The sequence below is a fragment of the Melanerpes formicivorus genome, unplaced genomic scaffold (assembly GCF_026170545.1).
Source record: "Melanerpes formicivorus ecotype bairdi unplaced genomic scaffold, bMelFor1.0.p_v2 SCAF_33, whole genome shotgun sequence".
Classification (NCBI taxonomy): Eukaryota; Metazoa; Chordata; class Aves; order Piciformes; family Picidae; genus Melanerpes; species Melanerpes formicivorus.
This window is the reverse complement of record NW_027142385.1, coordinates 3,453,905-3,481,883: the sequence shown is the minus strand read 5'-3', so window position 1 is coordinate 3,481,883 and position 27,979 is coordinate 3,453,905. Positions and strand designations below refer to the sequence as shown.

At 43.5% G+C, this 27,979-nt stretch overlaps 3 protein-coding genes across 9 annotated transcripts; 2 read left to right on the top strand and 1 right to left on the bottom strand.

Annotated features, from left to right (window-relative positions):
* Window positions 1-3,437: 3,437 nt before the first annotated feature.
* On the top strand, window positions 3,438-9,505 carry LOC137449821 (beta-1,4-galactosyltransferase galt-1-like). 2 transcript variants are annotated; one of them, XM_068155688.1, is made up of 3 exons: window positions 3,438-3,546; window positions 5,509-5,654; window positions 7,317-9,505. In XM_068155688.1, the coding sequence occupies exon 3, from the start codon at window positions 7,368-7,370 to the stop codon at window positions 8,724-8,726; it is 1,359 nt and encodes a 452-aa protein (XP_068011789.1). In that variant the 5' UTR covers window positions 3,438-3,546; window positions 5,509-5,654; window positions 7,317-7,367; the 3' UTR covers window positions 8,727-9,505. The 2 variants fall into 2 exon arrangements, with proteins under 2 accessions (XP_068011789.1, XP_068011790.1); XM_068155689.1 differs by lacking the exon at window positions 5,509-5,654.
* Window positions 9,506-9,787: 282 nt separating this feature from the next.
* On the top strand, window positions 9,788-19,242 carry LOC137449823 (uncharacterized). Of its 4 annotated transcripts, none has more exons than XM_068155690.1 (2): window positions 9,788-10,108; window positions 16,375-19,242. In XM_068155690.1, exon 2 carries the CDS (start codon window positions 16,435-16,437, stop codon window positions 17,728-17,730), a length of 1,296 nt encoding a protein of 431 aa, XP_068011791.1. In that variant the 5' UTR covers window positions 9,788-10,108; window positions 16,375-16,434; the 3' UTR covers window positions 17,731-19,242. The 4 variants fall into 4 exon arrangements, with proteins under 4 accessions (XP_068011791.1, XP_068011792.1, XP_068011793.1 ...); XM_068155691.1 differs by lacking the exon at window positions 9,788-10,108 and adding an exon at window positions 10,171-10,409; XM_068155692.1 differs by lacking the exon at window positions 9,788-10,108 and adding an exon at window positions 13,020-13,420.
* Window positions 19,034-27,967, bottom strand: FBXW2 (F-box and WD repeat domain containing 2). Of its 3 annotated transcripts, none has more exons than XM_068155685.1 (7): window positions 27,652-27,967; window positions 25,605-26,114; window positions 25,007-25,201; window positions 24,068-24,201; window positions 22,994-23,080; window positions 22,318-22,487; window positions 19,034-20,518 (listed from the first exon to the last, which is right to left on the bottom strand). In XM_068155685.1, exons 2-7 carry the CDS (start codon window positions 26,092-26,094, stop codon window positions 20,230-20,232), a joined length of 1,365 nt encoding a protein of 454 aa, XP_068011786.1. In that variant the 5' UTR covers window positions 26,095-26,114; window positions 27,652-27,967; the 3' UTR covers window positions 19,034-20,229. The 3 variants fall into 3 exon arrangements, with proteins under 3 accessions (XP_068011786.1, XP_068011788.1, XP_068011787.1); XM_068155687.1 differs by having other exon boundaries at window positions 25,605-26,022; XM_068155686.1 differs by lacking the exon at window positions 27,652-27,967 and adding an exon at window positions 27,559-27,640.
* Between the last annotated feature and the right edge of the window lie 12 nt (window positions 27,968-27,979).

Here is a 27,979-nt window from a genome sequence, read left to right as displayed (position 1 = left end):
AATTAAAACACAGAAGAAATGCAAGGTGGTATAAACCACAACAGAGTGGGTAAGAGAGTGCCAAGTATCTAATTTCCTTTTGGATTATGGCAATGCAAATTATTAGCGTAGGGAAAGCATTAAAATTTCATCCTCAGGAAAACACAGGTGGCAGGCAGAATTTAACTGAGAAAATTCTGCTTCATAGCCATCTTTCCTGTGCACAGAGAAGCCACAGACAGACAGCTAAAACTCTCTGAGTGTAGACTTTTCTCGTTCTCACACTAAAACCAAGAGGCTTATTGAGATTTTAAGCTTTCCAGTCCAGTGGCTGCAGTGTTTGCCTGAAAGCTTTCTGGAAGTGACTGAGTGTACACTACAGCCCTTGCTGCTCCAGTGCTTAACAGCCTGAATCTACTAAGAAGGCTGTGGTGCTTTTAGGGCAGGTCTCTCCTCTTGAGGTTAGTCTGCTGAAGATTATCATGAAGGGAAGGGAAGGGAAGGGAAGGGAAGGGAAGGGAAGGGAAGGGAAGGGAAGGGAAGGGAAGGGAAGGGAAGGGAAGGGAAGGGAAGGGAAGGGAAGGGAAGGGAAGGGAAGGGAAGGGAAGGGAAGGGAAGGGAAGGGAAGGGAAGGGAAGGGAAGGGAAGGGAAGGGAAGGGAAGGGAAGGGAAGGGAAGGGAAGGGAAGGGAAGGGAAGAAGGGAAGGGAAGGGAAGGGAAGAAGGGAAGGGAAGGGAAGGGAAGGGAAGAGAAGAGAAGAGAAGGGAAGAGAAGAGAAGAGAAGAGAAGAGAAGAGAAGAGAAGAGAAGAGAAGAGAAGAGAAGAGAAGAGAAGAGAAGAGAAGAGAAGAGAAGAGAAGAGAAGAAGAATAGATCAGGTTGGAAGAGACCTTTGAGATCAAGTCCAACCTATCATCCAACACTATCTAATCAACTAAACCATGGCACCAAGCACCCCATCAGGTCTCTTCTTAAACACCTCCAGTGATGGTGACTCCACCACCTCCCTGGGCAGCACATTCCAATGGCAAATCACTCTTTCTGTGAAGAACTTCCTAACATCCAGCCTAAACATCACCTGGTGCAGCTTGAGACTGTGTCCTCTTGTTCTGGTGCTGGTTTCCTGGGAGAAGAGACCAGCCCCCACCTGGCTACAACCTCCCTTCAGGTAGTTGTAGACAGCAATAAGGTCTCCCCTGAGCCTCCTCTTCTCCAGGCTAAGCACCCCCAGCTCCCTCAGCCTCTCCTCATAGGGAGATAGCTGGTATTAGATAGCTGTAGTGTTATTCACTCTAAACCTTTACTTAATAATAACAATTTAAAATCTTACCTATAGCTCTTCTAATCTGGAAATTTACCAAAAACTAACAGAAAATTATTTGGTTGTTATCAATTATTGTGGTTTTGAAAACTTTGCTTCCTGTAAACAAGAAATTCACAGATCAGGTTGGTTTCTTAGTGACAGATCTTGCTTTTATGCTGCCGAGTAGTAACCACAAGCTGAACACAGGGAAGATTTTACTACAGTGCTAACAGAGCACTTTACATCCAACACTTTTTCCAGGAATTAGGAATTTTGTTCTATCAACTGACAGGCACAGGCTTACACAGGCCAACCATTTCAAACTGTCCTGCTCCAGTCTGCGTGTTTAACACCTGCACATCTCTGGGATGACAGCCTCAGCCCTATGGAGTATGGAGCAGTGCATACTGCAGCCACTCTACAGGCTTCTTTCTCAGAAGCCAGGCAAGACACAGCAGGTCACTTTCATAACAATACCTGCAGCTAGCACAAGAGCAGTCCCTTTTCTGTGTTCCAGCACACGTCAGTACAAGGCACATTAAGGAGAAGTGAGAAGCAAGTCAGTAAGGCTTCTGTGTTTGTTACTTCCTCCCCTCCCTTGCTCCTCAGATGAATTCTGAAGTGAAAGGCAAGCAAAAAGTTCTGAGTCCTTTTGAAAATAACTCCAGTAAGGACTTGATTAAATAAAATGAATTTAGAATTCAAAGGTGACCAAGTGTGGTGATCAAGAAGGCCAGAATTTCTGATATTGAACTGAGCAAAGTCAACAGCTGATAAAGGGAAATGGATATTAGTAGTGGAATAAACTGGTTTGCTCTGTATTAAACTTACTGATAAGTTCCTGAGGCTAGCTTAGGTGTTGTTGTCTTGTTTTACTTGTATCAAGGTTTCATAACATTGCCTTCGCATGGAAATTCGTTACCTGAGTGGCACAACCATGTAACACAAGCAGCCACACTTCAGGCAGGAACAGTGGTGGGCAGTTCTTTCTTATTGTTTTACTGAAAGGCAATACTGAAGAACTTCTGAGGCAGGTGAAAATGGCTTCTTCTCTTGATTTATTCATTTGTTTATGTGTTTCCCCACAGCTGCACATGCACACCATCAGCTGTAACATGACAGAGTGTGGCATTTCTCAGCCTAGCAGCAAAGGAGAGTTTTCTCCCTTACATAAAGCCATTCTAATTCTGGTGCTCCTGCTCCCAGTCAGCTTAACCTATTCAGCAGTTAGCTCTTCCTGCCCTCCATGCCAGATTGCTCCTTAGCCACAAATTGCCATTGCTGAATAGTTACAATTTGAATTTCCCCTTCCAAATACTTCCGCTGTAACCAAGCCACCTCTGCAATTTCCCTTTTCCCCTCTAAGACAGCTGAAGATGTGTCTCTTTCCACAGAAACAAGAGTTATTTAAAAGGACAATTGCAAGTGGCACACTTCTATTCAGAGAAAATGAAAGGTTTTATCTCCAAATAGCTACTAGAGCAGGAAAATCCAGTTTGCTCCCCCAAAACCAAGTCATTCTCATTGTTTTTCACGTCTCTCCACCTAGTTAATTCCTCCTGCTTCAGTCAGTGTTTGTGTTAGCCACTAATGCAGTTCCACCACCCAGCCAAGCGTTGGGTCAAGTTACATCCACCCTGTTCATACACCTGAAGTGGTAGATTCAAGATTGATCTCTTTAATACTAAATTTTATGGTCTGGTCTCACAGCTGTGCACACAACTACTGTGTTGATTTTTGTGTCATTATAACATGAAAGAGATAAGAGAGAACCAAGTTTACTCAAAAGGTCCTCTGGAAAAACACAAGAAGCTATTTAAGATTAGACGGTTGGAAATACATTAGGTTACAGCTGCTCAAATGGGAAGTATTTAAATCGTGATCTAGATAAATTTCCAAGAACATACACACAGACACCATAAATTGAGGGAAAGTGTGCTCTATCATTCTCCCCATTAAGAACTATGACTTTTGAGAGGCTGATAACAGTACAAGCATCAACTGAAGAAGGCACCATTCCATTAAGTCAAAGTTGTTCACGTGAGAAAAAAACAATGATGGAAGAGAACACACACTGGTGTGGTGTACAGGAAGCAGGCAAGTCACAGGACTTCCCATAGGCTGTCCAAAGTACCAGCACAAGTGTAGAGGAAGCAGATGCTGGGGAGCCAGCAAGGTTGCAAGATCTCTCTTGTCTCAGTGGGAGCAGAAGGCAGGACTGGAGCACTGGAAGCGATGAAGTGCTAGACAAAAAGGCTTGAAACTGTGAGTAAATAGACTATTGCTTGATTGCTCTTCCATCCTGGAAGCTGTGAATTTTACACGTTCTGGTGACGTACCAAAACTGCATGTAACAAACATGGACTCCAAATTACTCTGTTTTTTTACATAAAAACTGAGAGATGCTGAGGTGTTGTCTAACTATTCCAGGCAAAATGGGTGGCGGTGCGTTCTATAAAGCTTTGCTACAACAGCTGTTAAAAGCAAGGCTCTTCCTGTTGTGTCTGAATAAGTTTCTTTCTCTTTGTCGTTCTAAGATACTTTGCAGCAAAATGTTGTGTTCTGGTTTCTTCTCTGTACTGCAAGTGGTATTAACCTAGACAGGCAGAGAAGTTCCAGAGTTGCTATCATATTTGAAAGACTCCTCTTTTAAAGAGGAGAGACATTTTTCAGTTTCAGAGAACACTAAACATTTTCTTCTGTAACAGAGGCCACTTATCAGCCATGGTGAAAGTGCGTGGTCCTATGCTCAACACTGGAATATCATCTTAAATGCAGTGAGGCTTTGGCAGCAGATATTCATTTGAACAGAGGGCAGCACAAAGCAGTACTAAGTGCAATCAATATCTTTTAACTGCAGCTGTGTAATCCTTTTTCAGAACAACACTGGCTATTTCTGGTCAGAAAGTGTTGCTCTAACAGTAGGTGAGACGCTGCATTTTTTAAACCGTCCCATCTCACCTAGAGAAACAGCATTTTAAGTCACCTAGTTCAGTGGACATCAGCTAACGGCTGCAGCTTGTGGATTCCAAAATAGAGGCAACAAACCTGAACCCCAAATCATATTTTATATTGAGGAACTGATGCCATCCCTTTACTGGAAAGTTCATGTATCGACTCATCGCCCGTTGAGCAGGTCAAGGTGAAAGACGGAAACGGATAAAGGTTAGCAACCACTGGAAGTTCCCAGAAACTAAACTGCTTCAGGAGAAAACAGTGGTTTACTTAGACTGTGCAGATATCTTTCTGTCTCTCTAGTTTTTGTAGGCTTCTTCATGTAAAAGGGACTTGCTTTTCTCTTTAGTGTCCCTGTCTGTGTAAAGCTTTACTCACAGGCACCATTCATGCCCTAAAAGGCCTCTGGTTTCTAATCAAAATGCTGGCTTATTCTTTTCCAGATCAAGTGGATAATAATGCTTTTGGTCTGCTAAAACTACTTGTTCTTGGTCCAAAAATGAGCTGCTAGGATGAATTTGCATTGCCTAAATTGGGTGATACATGCACCCAAAACTTGTGAAGAGAATAGGGGAAGTTTGCTTGCGTGTAGCTAAAACCAGACAGCGGAGCGTTTCACCTATGAGATGTGAGATGCAAGGTTACATTTCAGTGAGCTTCCTGCTCTTTGTTATGTGCATGTACAACTAAGATGGAGACTTCTGTGCAGAGGGTGTACTGCAGTGGAACTGTTTTTACAGCAGCTAGGAGTAGTGGTGTTCCAGAACAAAGAGGAGGTAAATGAGAGTGCTTGCCATGAGTGGATTTCAGCATTAGGCCTGTATTGCAGGAAGAGAGTTTGATAGTGTTTCTTAGACCTTAAAAATGCATTTTTCATGTACGTTTCTCAAGGCTAATTGAACAGGAAACATATTTCACCAGAATACTGTAATGACTTTTGCACTTCCTATCAAAACAAACCCCAACTCTGAAGCTTGTGTTTCTGCAAATGCACAGGAGAGACGTGAATGATGAGGAATGTTATTATTGCTTGGTTGCATCTCACCCTTTAGTAAATTCCTCGCATCTCTTATGCAGCAAATCATCCTCCACAGAAAAGTTTGTATTACGATCCTCTGATATGATCCTCTGATTTTCCTCTACCTTTACTCAATCACTTTGCTGTTCCCTTGGGTGAGAAGACTGGACCAATAACCTACAAGCCTTTTACAAGCTCCTGTACTTTATCCTTGTTACATCTCAATCTTCAAACCTGCTTCTGTCTCTGTGAAGAATTCTGGTGACTCCTTCCGCTGACTGCTAAGCTCCACCTCCAAAGTGGTGAGGGTGAGAAGAGAGGAGGGAAAAAGAAGAAGAAGGAGAAGAAGGGGGAAAAAAAAAAAGCAATGGTGAATTAAAACCAAGAACTAGAACTCAAGGTGACTGCTCTTCCATATTGTTGGCTTCTTTTTCTTCTGTGTTTTTTACCCCTGAAATTTTCTGTAAGCATTTTTCAGTCCCTCTTCCCATTAATGCTCATTTGGAAAAGAAAAGACACTTGACCCTAAAATAACCTTTCTCTTAGTTTTTTTGACAGACAGTACGTTAGTAATTGTAAATGGTTTCCAATCCAAGCATAGGAACAACAGTAAGTGTTGCAAGGACATAGGTGCAAGCTGCTAACTGACAGTGCAGCCCTGCTTTTCTATATAGTGTCCCATTTGCAGTGCAAATGGCACTTGCAAGGCCCTGCTTACCTACTGGCAAGCTAATGACAAAATGCAGAGTTAACTGAGGAGGCAACATTAGAAATATTGAAAGCAGGTGAGGAGACATCTTCTGCAGAAATGAGTAACTTTGTGAGCGTGTTACAAACTATTCTGCGCACAAACTGGCGAAAGGGGAGGGTCCACAGCTTGTGTGCCTGTACAGACAGCAATACAAGATGTGAACTGTATAGAATGAGTCATTAAACATCATCTAAAATAACTTCCTACATGTTTTTAGGCCAATAAATGAAAAAGAGCTTTTGAGCAACATCCTGGATTTGCAAATGACGGCAGGCAGTGGTGCTTTCATTACATTCTTCAAGCCTGCCACTCTGAAGTCAGAATGGAGCTGTAACTGAAGTGACAATTTTGTGTATAATTAGAAAGCAGTTAATCAGCTGAGATTGAGTGTATATCAGAGGAAAGAACAGTACAGGCAATGATTAATTGTTCTGATGTGTTGTCATGATGTCTCACATTGTATCATGTCCTCACGGCTGCAAGGTTAGGTTTGCATTTAACTTGCCTTTGATTTGCTTGATGGTTTAAGCCTATGTAAGTACTGAGCTGTGACTCCATACTGAAAATCTTCACTTTGCAGTCTGATTTGGCAACATCTTGGCAAGGTTAAAAAAGTTTTGTGTGTGTGGTCCCAGGGGAGGTTCATAATATCCACACAAAATCCAGCTGAAATCAGCTGCTGACATAGAACTGTGGTCTGACACCAGACATCTTTAGTGGCAAAAGCAATTTACATTTCAGGTAATCACCAGCCACCTGGAGAACTGAAGAGGTCATCTTTTTCACACCTCTTTTCCTAGATAAAGTTGAATACCACAGAGTCCTCTGAGGTCCTGAAAATATTTTTGCTTGGGACTTGGGAATCAAGACACTGAGAGACTATGACAGGATTAGTCCTGCCCACTACAAAAGAATGCTGTTTGAATTTGTGTTCACAGCAGAGTTTTTTAGGAAAAAGAAGAGATACCTCTCTAGTTTTGCAAGCATCTCAGAATACCAAAAGGGAAAGATTGGGACTTTTCACTAGCATAAAATTTCTTCACCTTTGAAGTGATTCAAATTGCACTGTATTGCCGTTACTGCACACCAAACCGGCTGAAACTGTCGCATAGAGCCTACCTGTGAAATACAATACAGCTCAGAATGAGGAGATTTAAGAGAATGTCTCCATTTTATTCCATCCTGTATGCAAAGCCAGGTCTTCATTCTAAAGTGTGAAGTACCCAGACAGTAACTATTGTGTTTAGGGGAATGCAGTTCAATACAAATCACTGAAGGTGTGCTTTGTTGTGTGTCTGCTTTGTTTTAAAGGAAGTGAAAAGAAGACTGAGTGTAATGGTCTGCTCAGTTGCACATTGAGAAATGCTGGCAATGCTACACTGTGGAAAAAAGCAAATTGGGGCTTTTCTTGCATGTATTCTTATTTTTTCAAGTGTTTTCTTCTCCTATGTGAAAGATCTTCAGCTACAGAATAACATAGCAAGGAAAAACTTCCCCCAAGCAGCTACAACAACAGCCAGTCCAGTGATTGAGCTTTGTAAGGGAAAACCTGCTCAGAATGCAATAACACCATTAAAAGGTAACAGAACTCTTATTATAACCCCGTACTTTGATGACAGAGAAAAGAAACTCACTCGTGTGATTGGGATTGTTCACCACGAGGATGTGAAAGAACTGTACTGCTGGTTCTGCTGTCAGCCTGATGGAAAGATCTATGTATCCAAAGCAAGTATTGATGTTCACTCAGACAGGTTTGGTTTCCCTTACGGTGCAACAGATATAAATTGTTTGGAACCTGAAAGCTGTGATCCCACACATGTATCCATTCATCAGTTTCCACATGGGGATATTGATCAGCTGCCAAGGTTTGAAATTAAAAACCGGAAGGCTGAGCCCTTTCCTGTGGACTTCACCCTCTGCATCTCTGCCATGTTTGGAAACTACAACAGTGTCTTGCAGTTCATACAGAGTATGGAAATGTACAAGATTCTCGGGGTACAGAAGGTGATGATCTATAAGAACAACTGCAGCCACCTGATGGAGAAAGTCTTGAAGTTTTATATAGAAGAGGGAATTGTAGAGATAATTCCCTGGCCAATAGACTCACATCTCAAGGTGTCTCATGGCTGGCGTTATTCCATGGACTCCAAAGACATTGGCTACTATGGACAAATCACAGCTCTGAATGACTGTGTGTATCGTAACATGCAGAGGAGCAAGTTTGTGATTCTTAATGATGCTGATGAGATAATTCTTCCCCTTAAGCACCCAGACTGGAAAACAATGATGCACAGCCTTCAGCAGCAAAATCCAGGGGTTGGCGTTTTCCTCTTTGAGAATCACATCTTTCCCAAGACTGTAACTACTCCTGTGTTCAACATTTCATCCTGGAATGCTGTGCCAGGTGTTAACATACTGCAGCATGTTCACAGAGAGCCCATCATTAAAAAAAAATTCAATCCCAGGAAAATCATAGTGGATCCAAAAAAAGTGATTCAGACCTCAGTCCACTCTGTCCTACGTGCTTATGGCAAGAGTGTGAAAGTCCCTAGGGATTTTGCCCTCATTTATCACTGTCGGATGCCCCTTCAAGCAAGCCTTCCCAGGGAATCCCTCATCAGGGACACAACACTGTGGAAATACAACTCATCATTGATCACAAATGTGAACAAGGTGCTGCACCAAACCGTGCTGCAAGCTGAAGGGAGGGAAAGTGGATAAGCCAGTGTATGGTAGTGAAGCAGAGGATGTCACTTAGAGATCATGTTAAAGTCTCATCCGCATTGAGTTTACACCTTACAGAAATGTAGGAGGACATCCCTTTTGTACGATACAAAGGTAAATGCAGTGGATTTGTAAACTAATAAAGGCATCGAGGGAAATGATTTTCAATCAAATAAAAATGATTGCTTGAAAGAGGGTGGTTGAGGCCACAGCCCACTGTTTGCTGGAGATGTTTGCACATGGTTAAAGAGTGCCTCATAACATTGTTATATGCAGTACACTGGTGTGCCGTATTTCTTATCTGGGATACATCCCTTTGGAGACAAATTAGTCATCTCTGGCTCTGAAAGTTACCTCTGCTGGGTATGCCACAATTTCTTATTTGCAGTACTGAAATTTAAAGGTGTTGCGATAGGTCATTGATGCCAACAAATTCACTGCACGGTTAATTTATTACTCACAGCAGCAAAAGTCTGTTATTTATTGTCCCCACCACTAGAAAACTCCCACCACAGAAGCGGTGCAAATGCCAATGTTGTATTTTGCAGGAATAACTGACATGGCATTTCGGGACAGGGTTTAGTGGCCATGGTGGTGGTAGGTCGCTGATTGCACTTGATGATCTTAGAAGTCTTTTCCAGTCTGAATGATTGATTCTGTGATAACGGTTCTATGTTTATTTCATGATTCTATGATTCGACCAGCAGCTGCCACCTCTAAATAAAGTCAAAGTACCAGCGTAAACGACTGGCCTTTATCATGACGTAATTACCGAATTTCCTCGGACTTTCTCAATGATTTCTTCACATTCAGAAAACGCAGCTCCTTGCTCGCGTTACTCCATTTTACACAAGCGCAAAGCTTCGTGGGGCAGCCGGTACCGGCGTGCAGCAACCCCCGGGGGCCGGGCCGGTGCATTGAGACTCCAGCCCCTGGCGAGCGGTGCGTGGGCGAACGGCCCCGCCCGGAGCAGCGCAGGGTGCGGCCCCTCCAGCGGCAAGCGCCGGGACCAAGCGTTCCCGACATGCTGGTTGGGGTGACACACAGGGAGTCGGGAAAGGGGTGGGAGGGGTCCGGGAACGCCGACTAACAGCTGCTGCCTGCGCGGGGCTCCGGCGGCGGGAGCGTCCCTGCTCCGCTGCCCTCCCCGGGGGCCAGAGGAGCAGGGTAGAGGGGAAGCTGTTGCCCGCAGGTTCGTCCGGTCAGACTGCTGGGAGCAAGGAGAGTGTCGGGCCGCAGCTGCTGCTGGGGATCGTGCATCACTCGCAGGAGAGGCTGGACAGGCTCGGGAGTTTATTACCACTCGAGAAATAGCACCTTAGATGGTGGGCAGCTGTTGCGTTCATGATGTTTCAGTACTCGCGCTAACCGCGTAAACGGTAAGTTGAAGTTGCGCAACCTGGCTTGTTGAGTCTCCGCCTGAACGCGCTCCGTGCCTGCAGTGCAATTTCAGACTCAACGCATCGGTGCCCTGGAGAGCGGCTTCGGCGTGCGCTGTGGGTTTAGCCTCGGGTGGTAGCTGAGCCCCACACAGCTCCTCCCGCCCTCCCCACCCCGCAGTGGGATGGCCAAGGGCAAAAGTGAGAACTCGTGGGTTGGTAAACACAGTTTATGACGCAAAGCAAAGCTCCGCGGACAAGCAAAGCAAGGCATTTATTCGTCGCTGCTTGCCATCAGCAGGTAGGTTTTTTGGCCATTTCCAGGAAGGTAAGCCTGCAGCACGTGTAACGGTGACTTGAGAATTCAAGTGCCACGATACTACACGTCTGCCCCTTCCTTCCTCCTCCTTCCCCCAGCTTTCAGTGCTGAGCATGGTGCCATGTGGTGTGGAAGAGGCTTTGAGTGAGTTTCGTTCAGTAGTCTGAGCTGTGCCCCCTGCAAGCTGCTTCTGACAGTCTGCGCCTCCGGGGAGGGGAACCAACGTGGGAAGCTGAGAAGACTTTGGCACTGTCTAATCGCTGTTCAGCAACAGCTAAAACTTCTCTCTGTTTGGAATAGTGTTTTTGTCACAGATCCAAACCACAGCAGCCTTATGAGCTGCCGTGAAGAAAAACCCAAGTCAATCCCAGCTAAAACAAATGCAAGACAAAAGGCGAAAGTAACATTCTTTTAAATCTCGGCATGCAGTTTTGGCCTGCTTAATCTCTTTGCCAAGGTCGCAAAACCTCGTTGGGCAAAAAAAAACAGGGTAGAGGAGAACTTCTTCAAAGAACAAGCCGATTTGTGGTGGTGGCTTTTTGGCTAAGCCCTGGATAAACCAAGGATTAGGCTCTACTACTGATTCTAATACTGCAAGTTAAGGACTCATACTTCGCAGTCGCCTCTTGTCACTTGCTACCTATCCTCACCCTGGATTGTGAAGGAAACTAATAACTTGGGAGTTACCCAAAATTAAACTCGATGTTACTGCAAATACACTGAAATTAGCGGCACAGAAGGACTTAACTTACCTCAATGCAAAGAAAACACTACAAAGTAAGGCCACAATGCCGAGAACGTGTGGGGGAGGTTAACAGTGACTGAGGAACAGCTCTAACTAAATTCTCTGACTAAATTAGCACATTGTGCCACCTTTTACCAAGGGCAATTGTGTTAATTGGGGGGGAGGGGGGGGTTAAAGCAAGATGATTCAATAGAAGGTCTGAAAACAGAAGTTGTAAAGCAAAGGTAAAACCAACCTTCCAGCTGGAAGGTGATTGTAATTTTCTATTTCAAAAAGTTCTAAGACAAGCTATTGGAGATTCTGTCGTGGGTGTTTAATAAACCTGAAATGAGTGTAGTGGTACAGTATGACAAAAGAGAGCATGAGCAATTCCTTGGTTGGGGGTGGGGGGGAAGAGTATATGCAAGTTTGTAAGTACATCCTTGTCATATGTAGAGTAGATCTTAGAAGGCCTATAGCCAGGTGGGGGTTGGTCTCTTCTCCCAGGCAACCAGTGACAGAACGAGAGGGCACGGGCTCAAGCTGCACCAGGTGACGTTTAGGCTGGATGTTAGGAAGAAATTCTCCGCAAAAAGAGTGATTTGCCGCTGGAATGGGCTGCCCAGGAAGGTGATGGAGTCACTGTCCCTGGAAGTGTTAAAAAGAAAGACTGGGTGTGACATTTAGTGCCGTGGTTTAGTTGGTTAGAAGGTGTTGGGGGGTAGGTTGGACTGGATGATCTCAAAGGTCTTTTCCAGCCTGGTTAATTCTGTGGTTCTGTGAAAAGAAATATGTAGAAATGTGACTCATTTGAGGAAGCTGATCGAGTGAAAGGGGTCCCTGCACACAGCAGAGTGGAACTACATGAGCTTTAAAGGTCCTGTCCAGACCAAACCAAACCAAACCATGACATTCTGAGACAGGAACTCTTTATTATGACTCTGCTGCGGAAGAAAACACGTTGTGTAACTGCACTTGGCTGAAAGACTGGGTAGATGTCTTCATCTTTCTCTGATGACAAGCTCAGATGTGTCTGTGCAGCGTGAGGCATCTGCAAAAAAATCTAACCCTAGTGTGTGTTGAGAAAGAACCTTTCCAACAACGATGAGAAAATTTCCATCCCTGTCATGTACAAAGGAACAGAGGTCTCTGGTTGTCTGTGCTAAAGGTTAAATGAAACTGGGCCAACTGTGGAGAAGCAACAGGTCACTACAAGAGTGTTTATCATGGGATGGTATTAGAACAGCCTGTCTTGTTTAAAGGGGAAAAAAAACCCACAGAACCAAACTGATGCAAAGTAGCCCTTGATACCATTAACTAAATTTAGTATGAAAGGAAATCTGCGTAATTTGTCTTATGTTCTACTTGAACAGTAATTGGAATTAAAAGGCACAAACCCAGAATTAATTATTGTTGCTGTTACAAAATGAACTCTCTTAAATGTGCTGGAAGCGTATTTTTGAGGTTAAAGTCGGCCAAGTGCTCTCTGTAGTGAGGCTATATAAAAGTAATGCTCCTAATTCACCGGGCTCTCTGTATTTTTCTGTCTACATATCCGTGCTGTTAATTTCAGAGGATGTTGGGGAAAAGAATAAATGAAATTCCTCAAATAATTACAACTTTCTTTAAGATACTGGGTCCTGGTGTCTCTTGAGTTCCGTGTTTTGCTTTGTTTTTGCTTCTAGAAGTGGCTGTTGTTTCAGATGAGGATGTGCCTGCTCAGAATCCTGTATCTACCCATTTTAATCAGGCCTATAGTGTGGCACTGAAAAACCATTGCCCCCCCCCAAATGCAGACAGGGAATGTTTTTGTAGTTGTCTTTTAAGTTTCTGTGAACTGTGGATGTATCAACATGCATGGATTCATTTCCAGAAGGAAATTTAAGCAGCCTTAAAGAAATAATAACAATCCAATGTTGGTTTTGCCTCAACAACCACACGCTTAAGTTTGTAATTCACCCTAACTTCTGGGGAGGCGACTGTGGTTTGCTCAAGAGAAGCAAAACTCGTTTTTCTGGTAGGTGTGGCTGCTCTTACAGATATTAAGGAACACCAACCCCATCTGGAATAAAAAGTGCCAGCCAGTGTCTTAGGTATGGCACAAGTGGGTTTTTTTCTCCCACAGTATTGTTCTGTATTGAGCATTTCTTGCAGTTAATCTTAAAAGGCACTGAAGTTTTTGCCTGGTTAAATAATTTGGAGATGATACCTTAGGAGAAAATAGATGGAGGACTGAACAGAACTTCTGCCAAGCTGTCTGCTGCGAAAGGTACTTTTTCCCTATGCAGTGTTCGCTATTAATAATTAATAAATAATCAATTATTAACAAATTAGTAATAATAAATGAAGCGTAACCAATTATTGGTAATAAATTAATTGTATTGCACGGCAATAAATTAATTATTCTTTAATGCTGACATGTTTTGATATTTCTTCAGTAAAAACTGTAAGACTGAACAGTATTTTAAGCCATCAAGAGATGAGGTTGAGGAAAAAGTGTTAAATGTGACCTGCTCATTGTGGTGAGAACACCAAAATGCACAACAGCCTAGAAATAAGAATGCCCAAGGGGAACAATTTGTCTGACTTCAGGATGTTGAGACTTGGAAAATGTAAGCTGTTCTCAGCCACCAGTTGCCAGCAGAAAGTTGTAGGGCAGCAGCAGCAGGCTCTTGCCGTTTGTAGTGCTGCTCTGAATTGTAAGGCCTTTTATGGGGGACTGCAGAGACAAAAGAGTTGGTGCTGGCTGCTGCTGTTTGTGCCTGGGGTGATACAGTGGTGTCCTATGGCTTTTCTGGTCTGTAAAGCAATTTCCTGGTAGCTAGGAAAGGCTATCAGAAATCTCATCAGCCTTGGCAAATGGAGCCTTTAAAGGAATATGTTGTGACCATAGTTCTCCTGCCTTTGCTTTTTCAGGAAGGAGCCATTGTGAAAATACTGAGTGTTATTTTGAAAGCACGGGCAGTAATGTTTTGCATAAACTCAGCTGGGGTGCAGAAGCTGGATTTTACTCGTTGGCAAGTACCATGCTGAAGCAGAAAAGCAGACCTGGGGGGAATTTCCAAGCCAAGCAGTAAAATTGCCCTTGAATTTTGGCACCTGAAGTTATGAAACTGCTGAGTATCAAAATATGGATTTAGCTTCTTTCTAGTTTTGGATCTTTCCCACTTTGAAAATGCTTGATTTTTGTTGCCTCACAAGTCAGGATTGAGATAAAGGCTCTCAAAATAGCTTTGCACAATGTGTGAGATGCAAAAAGAAGTATGTAATACTAGGTTTAATTATTATTATTTTATAATAGAAAGAGATCTCCAGCATGCGTATTCTTCCTGAAGTGACTTAGATTGCTAAGTGCTTCTGTGATTCCATTAAGAGCTTTGAGCAGTAGACAAAAGGACAAGCAATACAAGGACCTGCCCATATCTGCTGCACATTGCTGCCTGTTGGAGCTATAAAATACATACCTAGAAATGTGGATCTTTCCATGGTGTGGGTTTTGTTTCTTTTCTCAGCAACTGGCTTTATGCAGCAGTGACATGCCTACTAGAAATGTTTTCTTCAGCTGGTGCAATAGAATCAGTTTATTCTATCCTGGCATTTTACCCAGTCAGGGATATTCTACCAGTGCAGTTCTCTGATCTAACATGAATTTGATTAAGCTGAGTCACTCTTCTGCCAAGAATCTCTGTGGTACAAGCAGGCCTTTGAAGAGACTTGCTGTCATCTTTATTGTTTGTGGATCATACCTGGATACCAAAAGATGATGATGTAGAGGAAACTTGAAGGTGAGCTGCACTTGCAGGAATTGCTGCTGGAGAGGGCTATGAGCTCCCTGTCAGGAATTAACACCTGTAGCTCATGAGTGCTGCTGAAGACTTTGTCCATCCCCGTGCTCAGGGATGCTTTGCTGTCTAGCAGCAGCAAGACTTCAAGACATGACCCTCAAACTATGTCAGGAGCTGAGCCAGTGTGAGGAAGCTCAGATTCCTAGCAAGTATCTCTAGCAAGGTGATCTTCCTTGCAAGTATCTCTAGCAAGGTGATCTTCCTTGCAAGTATCTCTAGCAAGGTGATCTTCCTTGCAAGTATCTCTAGCAAGGTGATCTTCCTTGCAAGTATCTCTAGCAAGGTGATCTTCCTTGCAAGCTCTGCCTTCTACAGAGCTAAGTAGGGTAGAGAATGGTAGCTGAGAATGCTTTATACCTGCATAGATTTCACCTGTCTCCAGGTGAGTTGTGTGAATTGAACCTTCTGTGTATGTGTTGTCTCCTCTGTGGTGAGCAGCAGCTTAGGGAATTTATGCACTAGAGGTTTTATCTAGACCACTGTTTGTAGTCCTCAACTGCCATGTTTTTAATGACCTTGAATTGTGCATTTTCCTCTTGTCTCTGAGAAGTCTGGTTGAGAAAGGGGATTTTTAATGTGTAATTTAAGTTTATACAATGGGGGGGGGAACCACTCAGACATTTGTTTTGTTTTTAAAACTACTGCCTTATTATTTATTTAGGTGTCCTAAAATTTTAATTATGGAAAGTAACAAAAACTGCCACAAAGATGATCAGAGGGCTGGAGCACCTTTCCTGGGGCAGGGACAGGCTGTGAGCATTGGGGCTGTTCAGCCTGAGGAAGAGAAGGCTCTAGGGAGGCTGAAAGGGGCTACAGGAGAGCAGGGGAGGGACTTGCAGTGACAGGATGAAAGTGAATGGCTTTAGGCTGGGAAAGGAAAGATTTAGACTGGAGGTTAGGAAGAAATTCTTTACAGTGAGGGTGGTGAGATACTGGAACAGCTTGTCCAGGGAGGTCATGGATACTGCCTCCGTTGAGGCGTTCAGGACCAGGTTGGATGAGGTCTTAAGCAACCTGGTCCCTGCCCATGGTATAGGGATTGGAATTAGATGATCTTTAAAGTCACTTCCAAATCAAACCATTCTATGGCTCCTTGTTCTCCTGTGCATAGACCTCTTACCATGTTCTCTCACAGAACTCTAAATGCACAGAACGTGTTGTGCATATCCAGCATATAGAGGCATAGTGTCACATCGAGTCTCACCCATCCCATTGCAGGTGTGTTCTGTGGTTGGTCTTTCATAAAGCAGAGTGGGATGGGTGTCTTGACTAACTCATTGGACAGTGACAGAGGTTTGTCCCCCATCTTGTTTGTGAAACTCTTGAGTGCTGGCCATGACTGAATATTGTCTCATGCTACCTATTTTCTTTTCTGCAGATGTGGCAGTAGAAAGTGCAAGGACAAAGAACTTTGCATCTGCACTTACATACGTTCAGAATGTTATGTGGTGGGAAGAAGTCATACTTTGCAGCTGCTGTGGGCCTCATCACTCTGACTTCGATGGTCACACTTTCTTATCTTAGGTTACAGAGACTGTCTCATCTGCCAAAAGTAATTCAAGAAAGCAGCAGGTGTAGAGGGAAAATTGCCAACAGCACCATAACACCATTAAAAGGTAACAGAACTCTTATTATATCTCCTTACTTCGATAACAGAGAAAGGAAGCTCACTCGTGTGATTGGGATTGTTCACCACGAGGATGTGAAAGAACTGTACTGCTGGTTCTGCTGTGAGCCTGATGGAAAGATCTACGTATCCAAAGCAGATATTGATGTTCACTCAGACAGGTTTGATTTCCCTTATGGTGCAACAGATATAAATTGTTTGGAACCTGAAAGCTGTGATCCCACACATGTATCCATTCATCAGTTTCCACATGGGGATATTGATCAGCTGCCAAGGTTTGAAATTAAAAACCGGAAGGCTGAGCCCTTTCCTGTGGACTTCACCCTCTGCATCTCTGCCATGTTTGGAAACTACAACAATGTCTTGCAGTTCATACAGAGTATGGAAATGTACAAGATTTTTGGGGTTCAGAAGGTGATGATCTATAAGAACAACTGCAGCCACCTGATGGAGAAAGTCTTGAAGTTTTATATAGAAGAAGGAATTGTAGAGATAATTCCCTGGCCAATAGACTCACATCTCAAGGTGTCTCGTAGCTGGCATTATTCCATGGATCCCAAAGACATTGGCTACTATGGACAAATCACAGCTCTGAATGACTGTGTGTATCGTAACATGCAGAGGAGCAAGTTTGTGATTCTTAATGATGCTGATGAGATAATTCTTCCCCTTAAGCACCCAGACTGGAAAACAATGATGCACAGCCTTCAGCAGCAAAACCCAGGGGTTGGCGTTTTCCTCTTTGAGAATCACATCTTTCCCAAGACTGTAACTACTCCTGTGTTCAACATTTCATCCTGGAATGCTGTGCCAGGTGTTAACATACTGCAGCATGTTCACAGAGAGCCCGACAGGAAACATATAAGCAATCCCAGGAAAATCATAGTGGATCCAAAAAAAGTGATTCAGACCTCAGTCCACTCTGTCCTACGTGCTTATGGCAAGAGTGTGAATGTGCCTATGGATTTTGCCCTCATTTATCACTGTCGGGTGCCCCTTCAAGCAAGCCTTCCCAGGGAATCCCTCATCAGGGACACAACACTGTGGAAATACAACTCATCATTAATCACAAATGTGAACAAGGTGCTGCACCAAACTGTGCTGTAAGCTCAAGGGAGGGAAAGTGGAACCAGTGTATGGTGCAGTCGGAGGGCAACACTTAAAGGTCATATTAAAATCTCATCCGCTTTAAGTTTACGTCTTGCAGAGATTTCAGACTCTTTCTATGTACTCTAGGAAGGTGAATGTATTGGATTTGAGAACTGAGACATGGGACCTTTGTAAGAGCCCACAGTGATCAAGTGATAGTCAAGAATAGAGTTCCTCAGGTCAAGTCTCTGCTGCACCTTTGTAAGATGTGAAGGCTGAGGCATAGTGAGAAGATAGCTTTTCTACATGTCTCTGAGTGTGAAAGGGCATTATTCAAGGCCTAGAGAGTAACCATGCAGAAACTAGAAACTTAATGTACCCTTTGGCAGCTCTCCTTTTCTTTTCCCAGCTTCATAAACAGGGAGAGATGTTGCTAGTGCAATGAACCTGTGTACTACCTGAAGAAAGAGCGAATTGATTTTTGCTTATTTGTATCGCTGAAGTACTTGGTGGATTAAAGAATAAATCCAGCTGTGCTTTATGGTTCCTGATGAAAGATGGCTTGGGACAGCATCTCCCAGATGAAGAGCTGCGTTGGCATTACCATTGTAACTCATAGTGACAGAGGCAGGGTCAGAAAATGCACCAGAAACTGGAATGTCTTAAGGGAAATGGGAAGTGGTAGCAGATCCACGAGTCATTTTCATGAGCAAGGATCACTGCAGCTGGGAAATGTAAAATGAGTTTGATTTCAATTAAAAGTAATCAGTAGTTCTCAACTGATTGAAGTAATGCTCAAAGGCTCTATATAGTCTTCATCTATGTATAAAAAATAGAACTACAGTGCTTAAAGGTAACAATGCTTAATTCTTGCAGTGAGACAGCACAGGCTCTGAGGATTATCATTTGTGCTCCAGTCAGTGTGGTTTGCATTGAGAGCTGTGAAGCTGGCTTTCAACTGATAAAATCCTTGGCTGCAAACATTTTCAGAGTAAGTTTGTGTGGCTGAAGGTGGAAAATGTAAGTACTTCAGACTCTAGCCTTGTAGTCAAGAGATCTTGCTCCATTGTGACTTCAAGCAGTTCCTACCACACTCACTGCACAGGAAAGCTTCCCCCTGCCTTGAGCCCTTTGGTGTAATTTGTACTGCATACGTTTGGGAACTGTGGCCTTTGTTCAGTACTAAATAGGAAATTAGGCCTCCTTGGATAATGGGGGGAAAAAATTCCTCTTAACCCTAGTAGTGCCTGGGCAGTTGCATCTTTTGAAGGAGGTGAACCAGTCTTCATGAAAGGAGTTTCCAAGTTGTGGAGAAAAAATAAAAAGACATTAAGGGGAGATTTTATTGTAAGGGAGGAAGGAAACCAACCTAAAGCATTTCTAAAGCATGTGATGTCATAGATACAGCTTTTAAGTACATGTCAGATACCACAGAATATATGTGGCTAGGTATTTGCTACTCCATACTTAGTTCCTGTGTACATCAGGTCTCCTATGATGATCAAAGTAAAAGACCTTTTTATACTGCTATGCTTTTCCTCAGACTTTCAATTTATTTGTGTTTTTTTCCCAGAGATAGTGGCATTCTGTTACTTGCCCCTGCTTTCCCAATCTAGGTGTAGCAACTACTTCAAGTGCATGACTCCAGTAACTGCAACTTCTGGAAAAAGTGAATGGCTGCTAGACGTCATTTAATGTAAGAGAATGAGTGACTCTTGCTGTGGAGCTTGAACATCAGCTTCCCATTCATACCTACCTGTTGAGAAAGTTACATCCTCACACCAACTCCAAGGAATATGGACAATAGAACAAGGATTGAGCCATTCTGAGTTCCCACCAGCAAATACCATGAATACTGCCACGTTCTCTTAATGTCATCTGATGGAGCTTGCCAACACAAAGTTGGTTTGGTCTCACTGAGGAGAGAGTTCACATTGGTATGTTCCCAAAGATAAATTGGTATTGTTAGCATCTGATCCTAGTTCAAGGAGTCATTTGATGCTTTTATTTATGTCAATGTACTTGAAGTTATCATAAGGAATAAAACATTTTGAAGGGAATTGTACTGGAGAGAGAAAAGTTTTGCCATCTCCCTGGAGTGAGGCAGCCACGCACTGTAACCAGTAGTTGCTGTTACATGTACAAAAGCCTATGGGTCTAGCATACTTCACCTTCTGTTTCAACAACAAAAATAGGTCAGAAGTCAGGTCAAGCACTACTTCTTCATTTCAGACTTGATGGTGAATTTGAATGGTTTAAACGTTACAAGCTATGCTTCAGAGCCCAGATAGGTATGCTTAAAGAGTACAGACAGAAGTTTGTGGTGAATACTGTTAGCATGCTGTATTGCATTATGTCCAAACCAACCCATTCCCAAATGCCCAAAGAAAAGTAAATGATTGTGCATTGCATGATGATACCATTAGGTGTGCAACTTTGGTTCATGCAAAGTCTCATTTGTATGGACACGCTGCTGATAGTCCATAGATTCCTGAAGATTCTGCATATGTGAGCTGCTCAGCCATGTTCTTTCCATAACACCAAATGGATGCTATGGTCTGGCATACTGGTGGCAAAAACCAAGCCCATATCGTTGTGGCCATTTAGTCCATTTAACCAAGACATTTCGCCAGCCAAAAAGCTTGAACCTCTCTTGGACTTTCTGTACTCCGGTAGAGGCCAGCGGCTTATCAGTTTTTCTGTCCTCAAGTCCATTATATACAGGTATCTGTTATCAAACAGCAGAGCAAATATCTCTCCAAAGCCCAGCAAGGACACGTTTGAGAAGTCAGGAGGTTTAATAACCCTGGAAGACAAGACAATGTTGTTATAAATGCTGTTACAACAAGAGTAATAAACCTGCATTACTTAAACCAAATGCCTTCTGACTACAGGAAATTAATGTCCAAACTCATCACTCTGACAGGAAAGAACTGGATGCAAATTTCTCAAGCAACTGAACGCAGCTGCAGTCAGGCCTGGAGTTTCAGTTTCGGCCTTGTGCAGTCAGGACAGAGTCTCCTGAAGGTTAAGGTTTGAAAGGGGCTCTGTACAGCACAAGGAAGCAGGAAAAGAAAGTCTTGTTTTCAGATACCAAAGAGCAAATGGAGCTGTGGTTTACAGTACATTTCCATAGGGATTTGGTGCCTCAACTTTCAAGAGGTAAAAATCTCCTATTACTCTTCTGACCCATTTTTCTAGACACTGGAAATGAAGCCCAGAAATGTTTTCCTGTGGTGAGAAGTTAAGAGAAGTCACTCAAGAGTGGTCCTTAACAGAAAGCTGTGTTACTGGTGCTTAGTGTAAGCTAAGCATTTATAGCCTGGGGAGAAATAAAAGTATTTGTTAGCTGCCCTACACTTTTAGAATCTTTTTTGCCTTAATAAATAAAACTTGGAACAGAAACTGGAGATAGTTAAGTTCTCCACGACTGACTGAACATAGCGTTAGATAAAGCACAGACCTGAGGCACAAAACTTGGAGGAGAAAATCTGTTCTCAGCAATTAAAACCTATGTCATAGAACTGATTTTAGACAAAGTATTAAAATTGTATTTTAAGAATTGTTAGTTAAAAAATCTTGTACAAAAGAATTCTGAAGGATGGGAGGGTAGCCTAAGAGGTTAAATGACTCAGTTATCCTCGCTGATAAGAAGCGCTTCTCCTGGAGTAAATCTTCCTGTGGTAGATACTCTACAAATGTGTGTGCATTTCAATTAGGAGTCTGCTAGCAGGCAGCTTTTTTCCTAAGTCACAATCTTTGCCACTGTTTCTGGCAGCTACAGCCTTGTTCTCTGCATGGAAATGGATGCCATGCTCACTGCAGTCTGATTTTACTTCCAGTCCGCAGTGTTGTGGAAAATAACAGATCAGTAGTGCTATAAAGGAGAAAAGTCTTTACAATTTCTTGTCCCAAAGGACCCCCAGGAATGGCTGCCTGCTTCTCTGTAAAGCAGTCTCCATGGCCACATCAGCTTCTAGTTACCACAGTTTCACATCCACAGCTACAGCACTGCAGTCTGGTTTCAGTCTCTACTGAAACTCCTCAGCTCATGGAATGAATACATGAAAGAGGGCTAACCGGTGGCCAGAAACCAAACCAGCAATCAAATGGTTTGCAATAACAGATGATGAATCAAACCTGGCAAGGTGTGTAAAGCAAGATGTTTACAGAAGTTGTATCAAGATTCTCTTGGCCTACATTTAAAGTAAGCTGTTAAAACTCATATGCTCTACTCATTACTCAAGGGGGACCTTAGAGTTGCCTTCCAGTACCCCGAAGGGATCCTACAGGAAGACTGGAGAGGGTGTCTAGTCACAGGACAAAGGGGAATGGTTTTAAGTTGAGGGAGAGGTTTAGACTGGATCTTAGGAAGAAATTCTTCAGTACAAAGGCAGTGAGACTCTGGAATAGCCTGCCCAGGAGGCTGTGGATGCCTCTTCCCTGGGGGTATTCAAGGCCAGGTTGGATGAGGCCCTGAGCAGCCGAGTTGAGAGATGTCCCTGCCCATGGCAGAGAGGTCAGAATAGATGATCTCTGAGGTCCCTTCCAACCTAAGCCATTCTATGATTTGAAGAAGACTACTTCTTAAATTGAAAGATGTACCTGAGAATGTCATAGCTGGCAAAGTCCCACTGGTATAGTCCTAGTGCTGAACTGCAGACAATGTATTTCCCATCAAAGTGCAGCCTGGGCTGTAGGGAGATGCTGCGATCTTCAGACACAGACAACGTTTTTAAGCACTTGCAGTTTATTTCCCTTCCAATAGGCCAAATCTGCAATTCAAACACAGTTTAAGACCATAAAACATGCACATTATAAACCATTACACAAACAGAGCAAGCCTCACAGTCTGCCTTTAAGCATCAGCTACAGGTATGTATGTGTTTTTCAGGTGTGTTTCTCTTCTTCAGCTAGGAACATCAGTTCTGTAGTGACAGTATCTCACGGTACTGCTGCAGTATGCATGGGGTGTTTCCAGCCTTAAAACAATCCCAGTGAAATTAGGTGTTTAAAAAATAGCCCAAATAAATAAATAAACACACCAATCATCCAACTGGGCAGAAATGGAGCAGTTGGGAAGTTCTGAAGCCCTTCCATAGCCATAAACTATTTACAGCACTCTCCAACCCAAATGTTCCAGCAGTGAGTACTTGCAGTTAAGTGCTTCACTGTCAGGTTGGCACATTAGGCATGCACTGAAAGCACTTGTTTTTGTGCATTACCATCCATGTGGAGCTATCACTTAAATCTAAAGCTGAAGGAAATTCTAGGTACATACCTTGATTTCATACTTGTCTGCACTCAGAAGGATGTAATCCCCAGGACTATGCATTAGAGATTTGACTTTGCACTTCTGCAAAACTACCTGGAATTGAAGGATGAAATCATTTATGTGCTGTTGATGCTGTTAAACAACCAAACTTTCATTTGTATTTGTCACTTCAGTGACAACCTACATACTGTATTCCTGTGTGATGGCAACACAAATCTCAGAATGGCCTAGGTTGGAAGACTTTAGAGATCATCTACTCCAACCTCCCCACCAAGGCTTCATTCAACCTAGCCTTGAACACCCCTAGGGAGGAGACATCCACAACCTCCCTGGGCAACCTATTCCAGAGTCACATCACCCTTGTACTGAAGAACTTCTTCCTAAGATCCAGTCTAAACCTACTCTCCCTCATCTTAAAACCATTCCCCCTTGTCCTGTTGCTAGATACCTTTATGAGAAGTCCCTCTCCAGCCTTCCTGTAGGATCCCTTCAGGTATTGGAAGGCAGCTCTAAGATCCCCCCAAAGTCTTCTCTAGGCTGAACATCCCCAGTTCCCTCAGCCTATCCTCACAGCAGAGGTGGGAAACTACAGTTTGCACTTCTCTTTTTCCTTCTCATGACAACTTAGTGTATTAATAAGCAAACATCTGTACTTCACCTCTAGAGTCACTCCCAACACCTTCCAAGTTCTGAAATACAAGAAAAATTCTGTTTCTTGAGTTCAGAACATTTTGCCTTCTCAGATTTTGGTTCTGAAGATCATTTAGTTTTGCTACATGATATTTAAAGTTGCTTTCTTTCAGAACCCTTTTTTTTTCCAGTCTTTGGATCAAAAACTGATTCCTAATATTATTGCAGCTGCTTTGAATTCGAAATACCATCAGTGGTCTGACAGGTTTAGCTACAGCCTCTTGTAAGCCTTTTTTTCCTCTGCTGAAATGCTATTTTGCATTGTTTCCTGCTGCTCCTCAGATGCTACACCTAGGTGCAGTCTTAGGGTTAGAAAACAGAAGTTTGGAAGAGAGGCTGCAAATTTACTGCAGTTGTTTTGCAAGCTTAATTCAAAGCTGATAGTCCCACCTTGGTGACCCATTCTGTGTGTCCAGTAAGGGTGTTCAGGCACGTTCCTGTTGATAAGGCCCATACTTTCACAGTGAAGTCTGCAGAGCCACTGACCAGAATATCAAGTTCATCATTGTAATCCACACTAAAAACTACAAGCAGAGAAGGGATTAAATAAGGAAGAGCAGGCTCTATGCACATGTTTTCCTGTAAGCCAGACACTAACTAGTAACCCCTAGAAGAATTTAGTAGCCTCTAACCTCATGTGCTACCATGGCTTTTAGTAGTGTTCTTGAACTAAGTGAATTATTGCACTGGGTACCTAAGCTAACACTGCAAATTTACTGGTTTTTCCTTTCCAAACTAAGAGCATGTACATCAGTGGCTCCTTCATGGCTGGATTATGGCAAAGCATAACTTCAGCTAGTTCCTCTTTTAAAAGGAAAAGAATTAATAGAAAGTCCATTCCAGCAGGATTAGTACATTTGACAGAACTCATTAGTCATAAGAGAAGAGATCTACAGCTGAGTTAAGGCTATTTTGCAGTAGAGGACAGAGAAGTTAATTATGAGGGAAATGCAAATACAGATCCCCAAATCCTCCTGTGGCCTTTGCTGTAAGCCCATCTTCAGTCTGGGGATATAAAGAACTGCTGTTGCCATGCTACCTAGGATTTGCAATTTTTTGGTAGACTCAAAAGTAATGAATAACCACAGCATTTAGCATTAGTTCCATGCAAGTGCAAAGGCTACATGGCTAATTTTGGCATTCAAGGGCAGACAGAGCTAAATCTCTTCTTGCCACTTCCCCCTCTTTCTCCACACCCCCTGCCTCACAAGGTGACTTGGTAGAGAGAGCCTAAAGAAGAAAGCAAAGAGCTAATTTAAAGTCTAATGTGTCTGATGGTGATGTATGTTAGTGGAGTGGTGAAATGGCAAGTGGAAAAGTTCAACATACCTGCACCAGTATGTCCTCTAAAATGTTGTGTCTTTGCCCCAGAGCTCCATTCCCAACAGGCTACTGTGTTATCAAAAGATCCTGTCACAAGCTTTTGTTCATCAAACTTCACTGCAGCACAAGTGTGTGTCTGGATCCCATATATGCACTGACCTGTGCTTACATCCCACAGTTTTGCAGACAAGTCATCTGATCCTGGAATATAAAAGAACAGGGCAATTGGAAACAGAGAGTAAATAGTATTTCCAATCCTCTACTTGCCTTCCCTGTTTGTCTTAAGTACAGTATTGTCATGGAACCACAGATTGGCTGTGGTTGGATGAGAAGTTCAGCTCTTCCAACCCCCTTACTCAAGCAGGGCCACCTACAGCTGGTTGCACAGAACTGTGGCCAGTGGCCTGCTCACAGTTCGTGGCCCCAAAACCTGCCAGTTTCCTTTTGCTCCCCAAAGTTTGACTCATGTTAAACTGTGTTAACACTATGAAAATAATCTGCCTGGTGGAGGAAAAGCAATTTGTCATTAACCATATAGATGGAGGGAGAAGCAGAGGGGGAGAAAACAAAAGAATTCAAAGACCAAGTTCTCTGTCCTTCCTACCTGTACACAGAAGTCCATCTTTATAATAAAGTGCATATACTCTGGCACTGTGTCCAATTAAAGAGGATGTCTCAAAGGCTTCATGGTCCTTCAGTTGCTTCATCCTTAAAATAGCCTTTAGGTAAACCTTCTTCCAATGCAGAGGATCCTGAACAGAGTCATCTATTTGCCAACCCAAATTCTTACATGCAGTCTGCCACACCTCTGTACAGGCACTTATAACCTTATTCCACTGCTTAGAGACGAGGCAACACGTGAGTAAGGTCTGAGGATCAAGCCATTTTAACAGATAAAAACTAAGTTCCAATGGAAGAAGTTTGAGGAAGTCCCTCTTGAGGAGAATCTCTAGATTATTGGAGAGGTGCCTGAGCTGGACTGCTCCACTCAAGCTAATCAGGTGATCCAGAGTTTCATTTTTCTGCAAGTCCGTCAGAGAAAGAAATGTAATAGAAATGTTATCAAGCCATGCTTCAAAGTCCTTTTTCTCCATAAGGTTATGGAAAAATTTACCTGTGATACATCAAAATACTGTATTAGTTCCGTTCAGAAAACAAAGGAAGCATCACATCTTTATTACTGGCACATCAGTATCCCAAAGGGCAATGTTAACACAGGCTGAGGTGACCAAACACATCCTAAATATCCATCAGGTTAGGACTAAGCACTTGCATGCACTTTGAACGAGCAGTTGTCCTGCATCAGACTTAGAAGTGGACTGGATGGAGGTAGTGAATGTCAGCATTCATTGTGAATGTTAACATCCTGTCCTAGGTTAACACTTCCACCTTCTGAGTCCAACAAGGTCAGGGTTAGTTTAAGTTTTAAACTTATTGTAGCAAATAAGCACTCTCTTAGGGCTGACACATGGATTGTACTGACAAAGGGAAGGAACCAAAGCATATAAGCAGAGTGATAAGCTAGTTACTGGCAGAACTGACTCAAAACCTTTGTCTTGAACTGCTTGAAACAGAAAGCAGGCAACTGTTGGTTGTTTAAAGACGATACAGAGAGATGCCTGAAGAACTGTGATGTTAGCCACTGTTCTATTTGGCTCACGTAAAGACTGTAGCTTGTGCTGGTCTGGTGTCAGCTTTGACATGCTTGCACTGCTTTGACCTAAACATCCTTAATATTTTTATTATTCTTTTAAATTCTTAGGGGTTTCTCCCCAACCTCTATTTTTTTTTTCACTTTATTTCCAATGAAAATGGTTAACTGGGAAACTGAAGGTCCCTGAACTACCTGACCTGTAGGTATCCTGTGGCATCTCGAGTTGCTACAATCATCTTGGACAAGTGATTAACAAGATAAAACTGCAGGCAAACAGTTCAAAAGCCATTATTGCTTATTTTCCCTGGAAGATCTAATTCAATTCATTAGACAACTGGCTGAATTTAATTCATAGAAGCTACCAAACTCAAAGAATTGAGGAATCTGGGTGTGAGTCAATTAGATGTTTATTTCTATACAGCCATTTTACCTTCATGGAATAAGATCTCAGAGTACACCACTTAACATGGCACAGCAGTACAGGAAAGTGCAGCCTTCACTGTGGAAGGCTGCACATGGCATGCAGTTGTTAATAAAAACACAAGAAGGTACTGGGTGTGAAATGCATAGAAGCAGCTGCTCCTATCCAGCCACAAGTTCATACAGTAACTTCTACTGCTGAGAGCACTTACCAGCTTCCCTCAGCACCTATGGCAGAGAATGTATTTTCTGTTCTAACAGGCATGTGTTCTCTTTAAAACAGACATAGATTTCTAACAGGCTCCTTACGAACAAAACACAGGTGAGCGCTAAGGTACTTGCTGTAATCAATACAGGAAGCTAATATTGAAACCAAGGGCTGCTGTCAGCCCCCGGAACTCGTGCTCGGAGCTAGGCACACCGGGGTCTTTCCTAGGTGCTGTCCTGCCAGCCCCATCCCCTGCCCCCGCCCGCTCCCATATACCTCCGCACGCAAACCGCACGGCGAGAACCGGAGACTTTCAGCGCCGCTGCTGCCGACAACTGCCACCCGAGTCCCGTGGGCCGCGGCGCTCACCTCAGGTAGCGGCCAGGCGCGAAGAGTCCTTCGGCAGGCAGCCGCCACGGCCTCCCGGAGCCCGGCACGGGCTGGGGCTTCCCTGCGGCCATGGCTCCCACGGCAGGACGGGGCTCCCAGCACTTCCGCGGCCCACACCACAGCCTGCGGCCACCCGCGGCAGGCGGCGGCCCTCGGACGGGACTCGGGCGCCTCAGCCACGCCTGGCGCGGGAGGGTCGGAGCGAGCCCCAGGCCGCGGCCCCTGCGCCGGGTGAAGCGGCCGGCTCCCAGAGGTAGGGAAAGCGCTTCCCGAGACCCGCTGCTCGCCGGAGTCAGGCAGCTTCCGG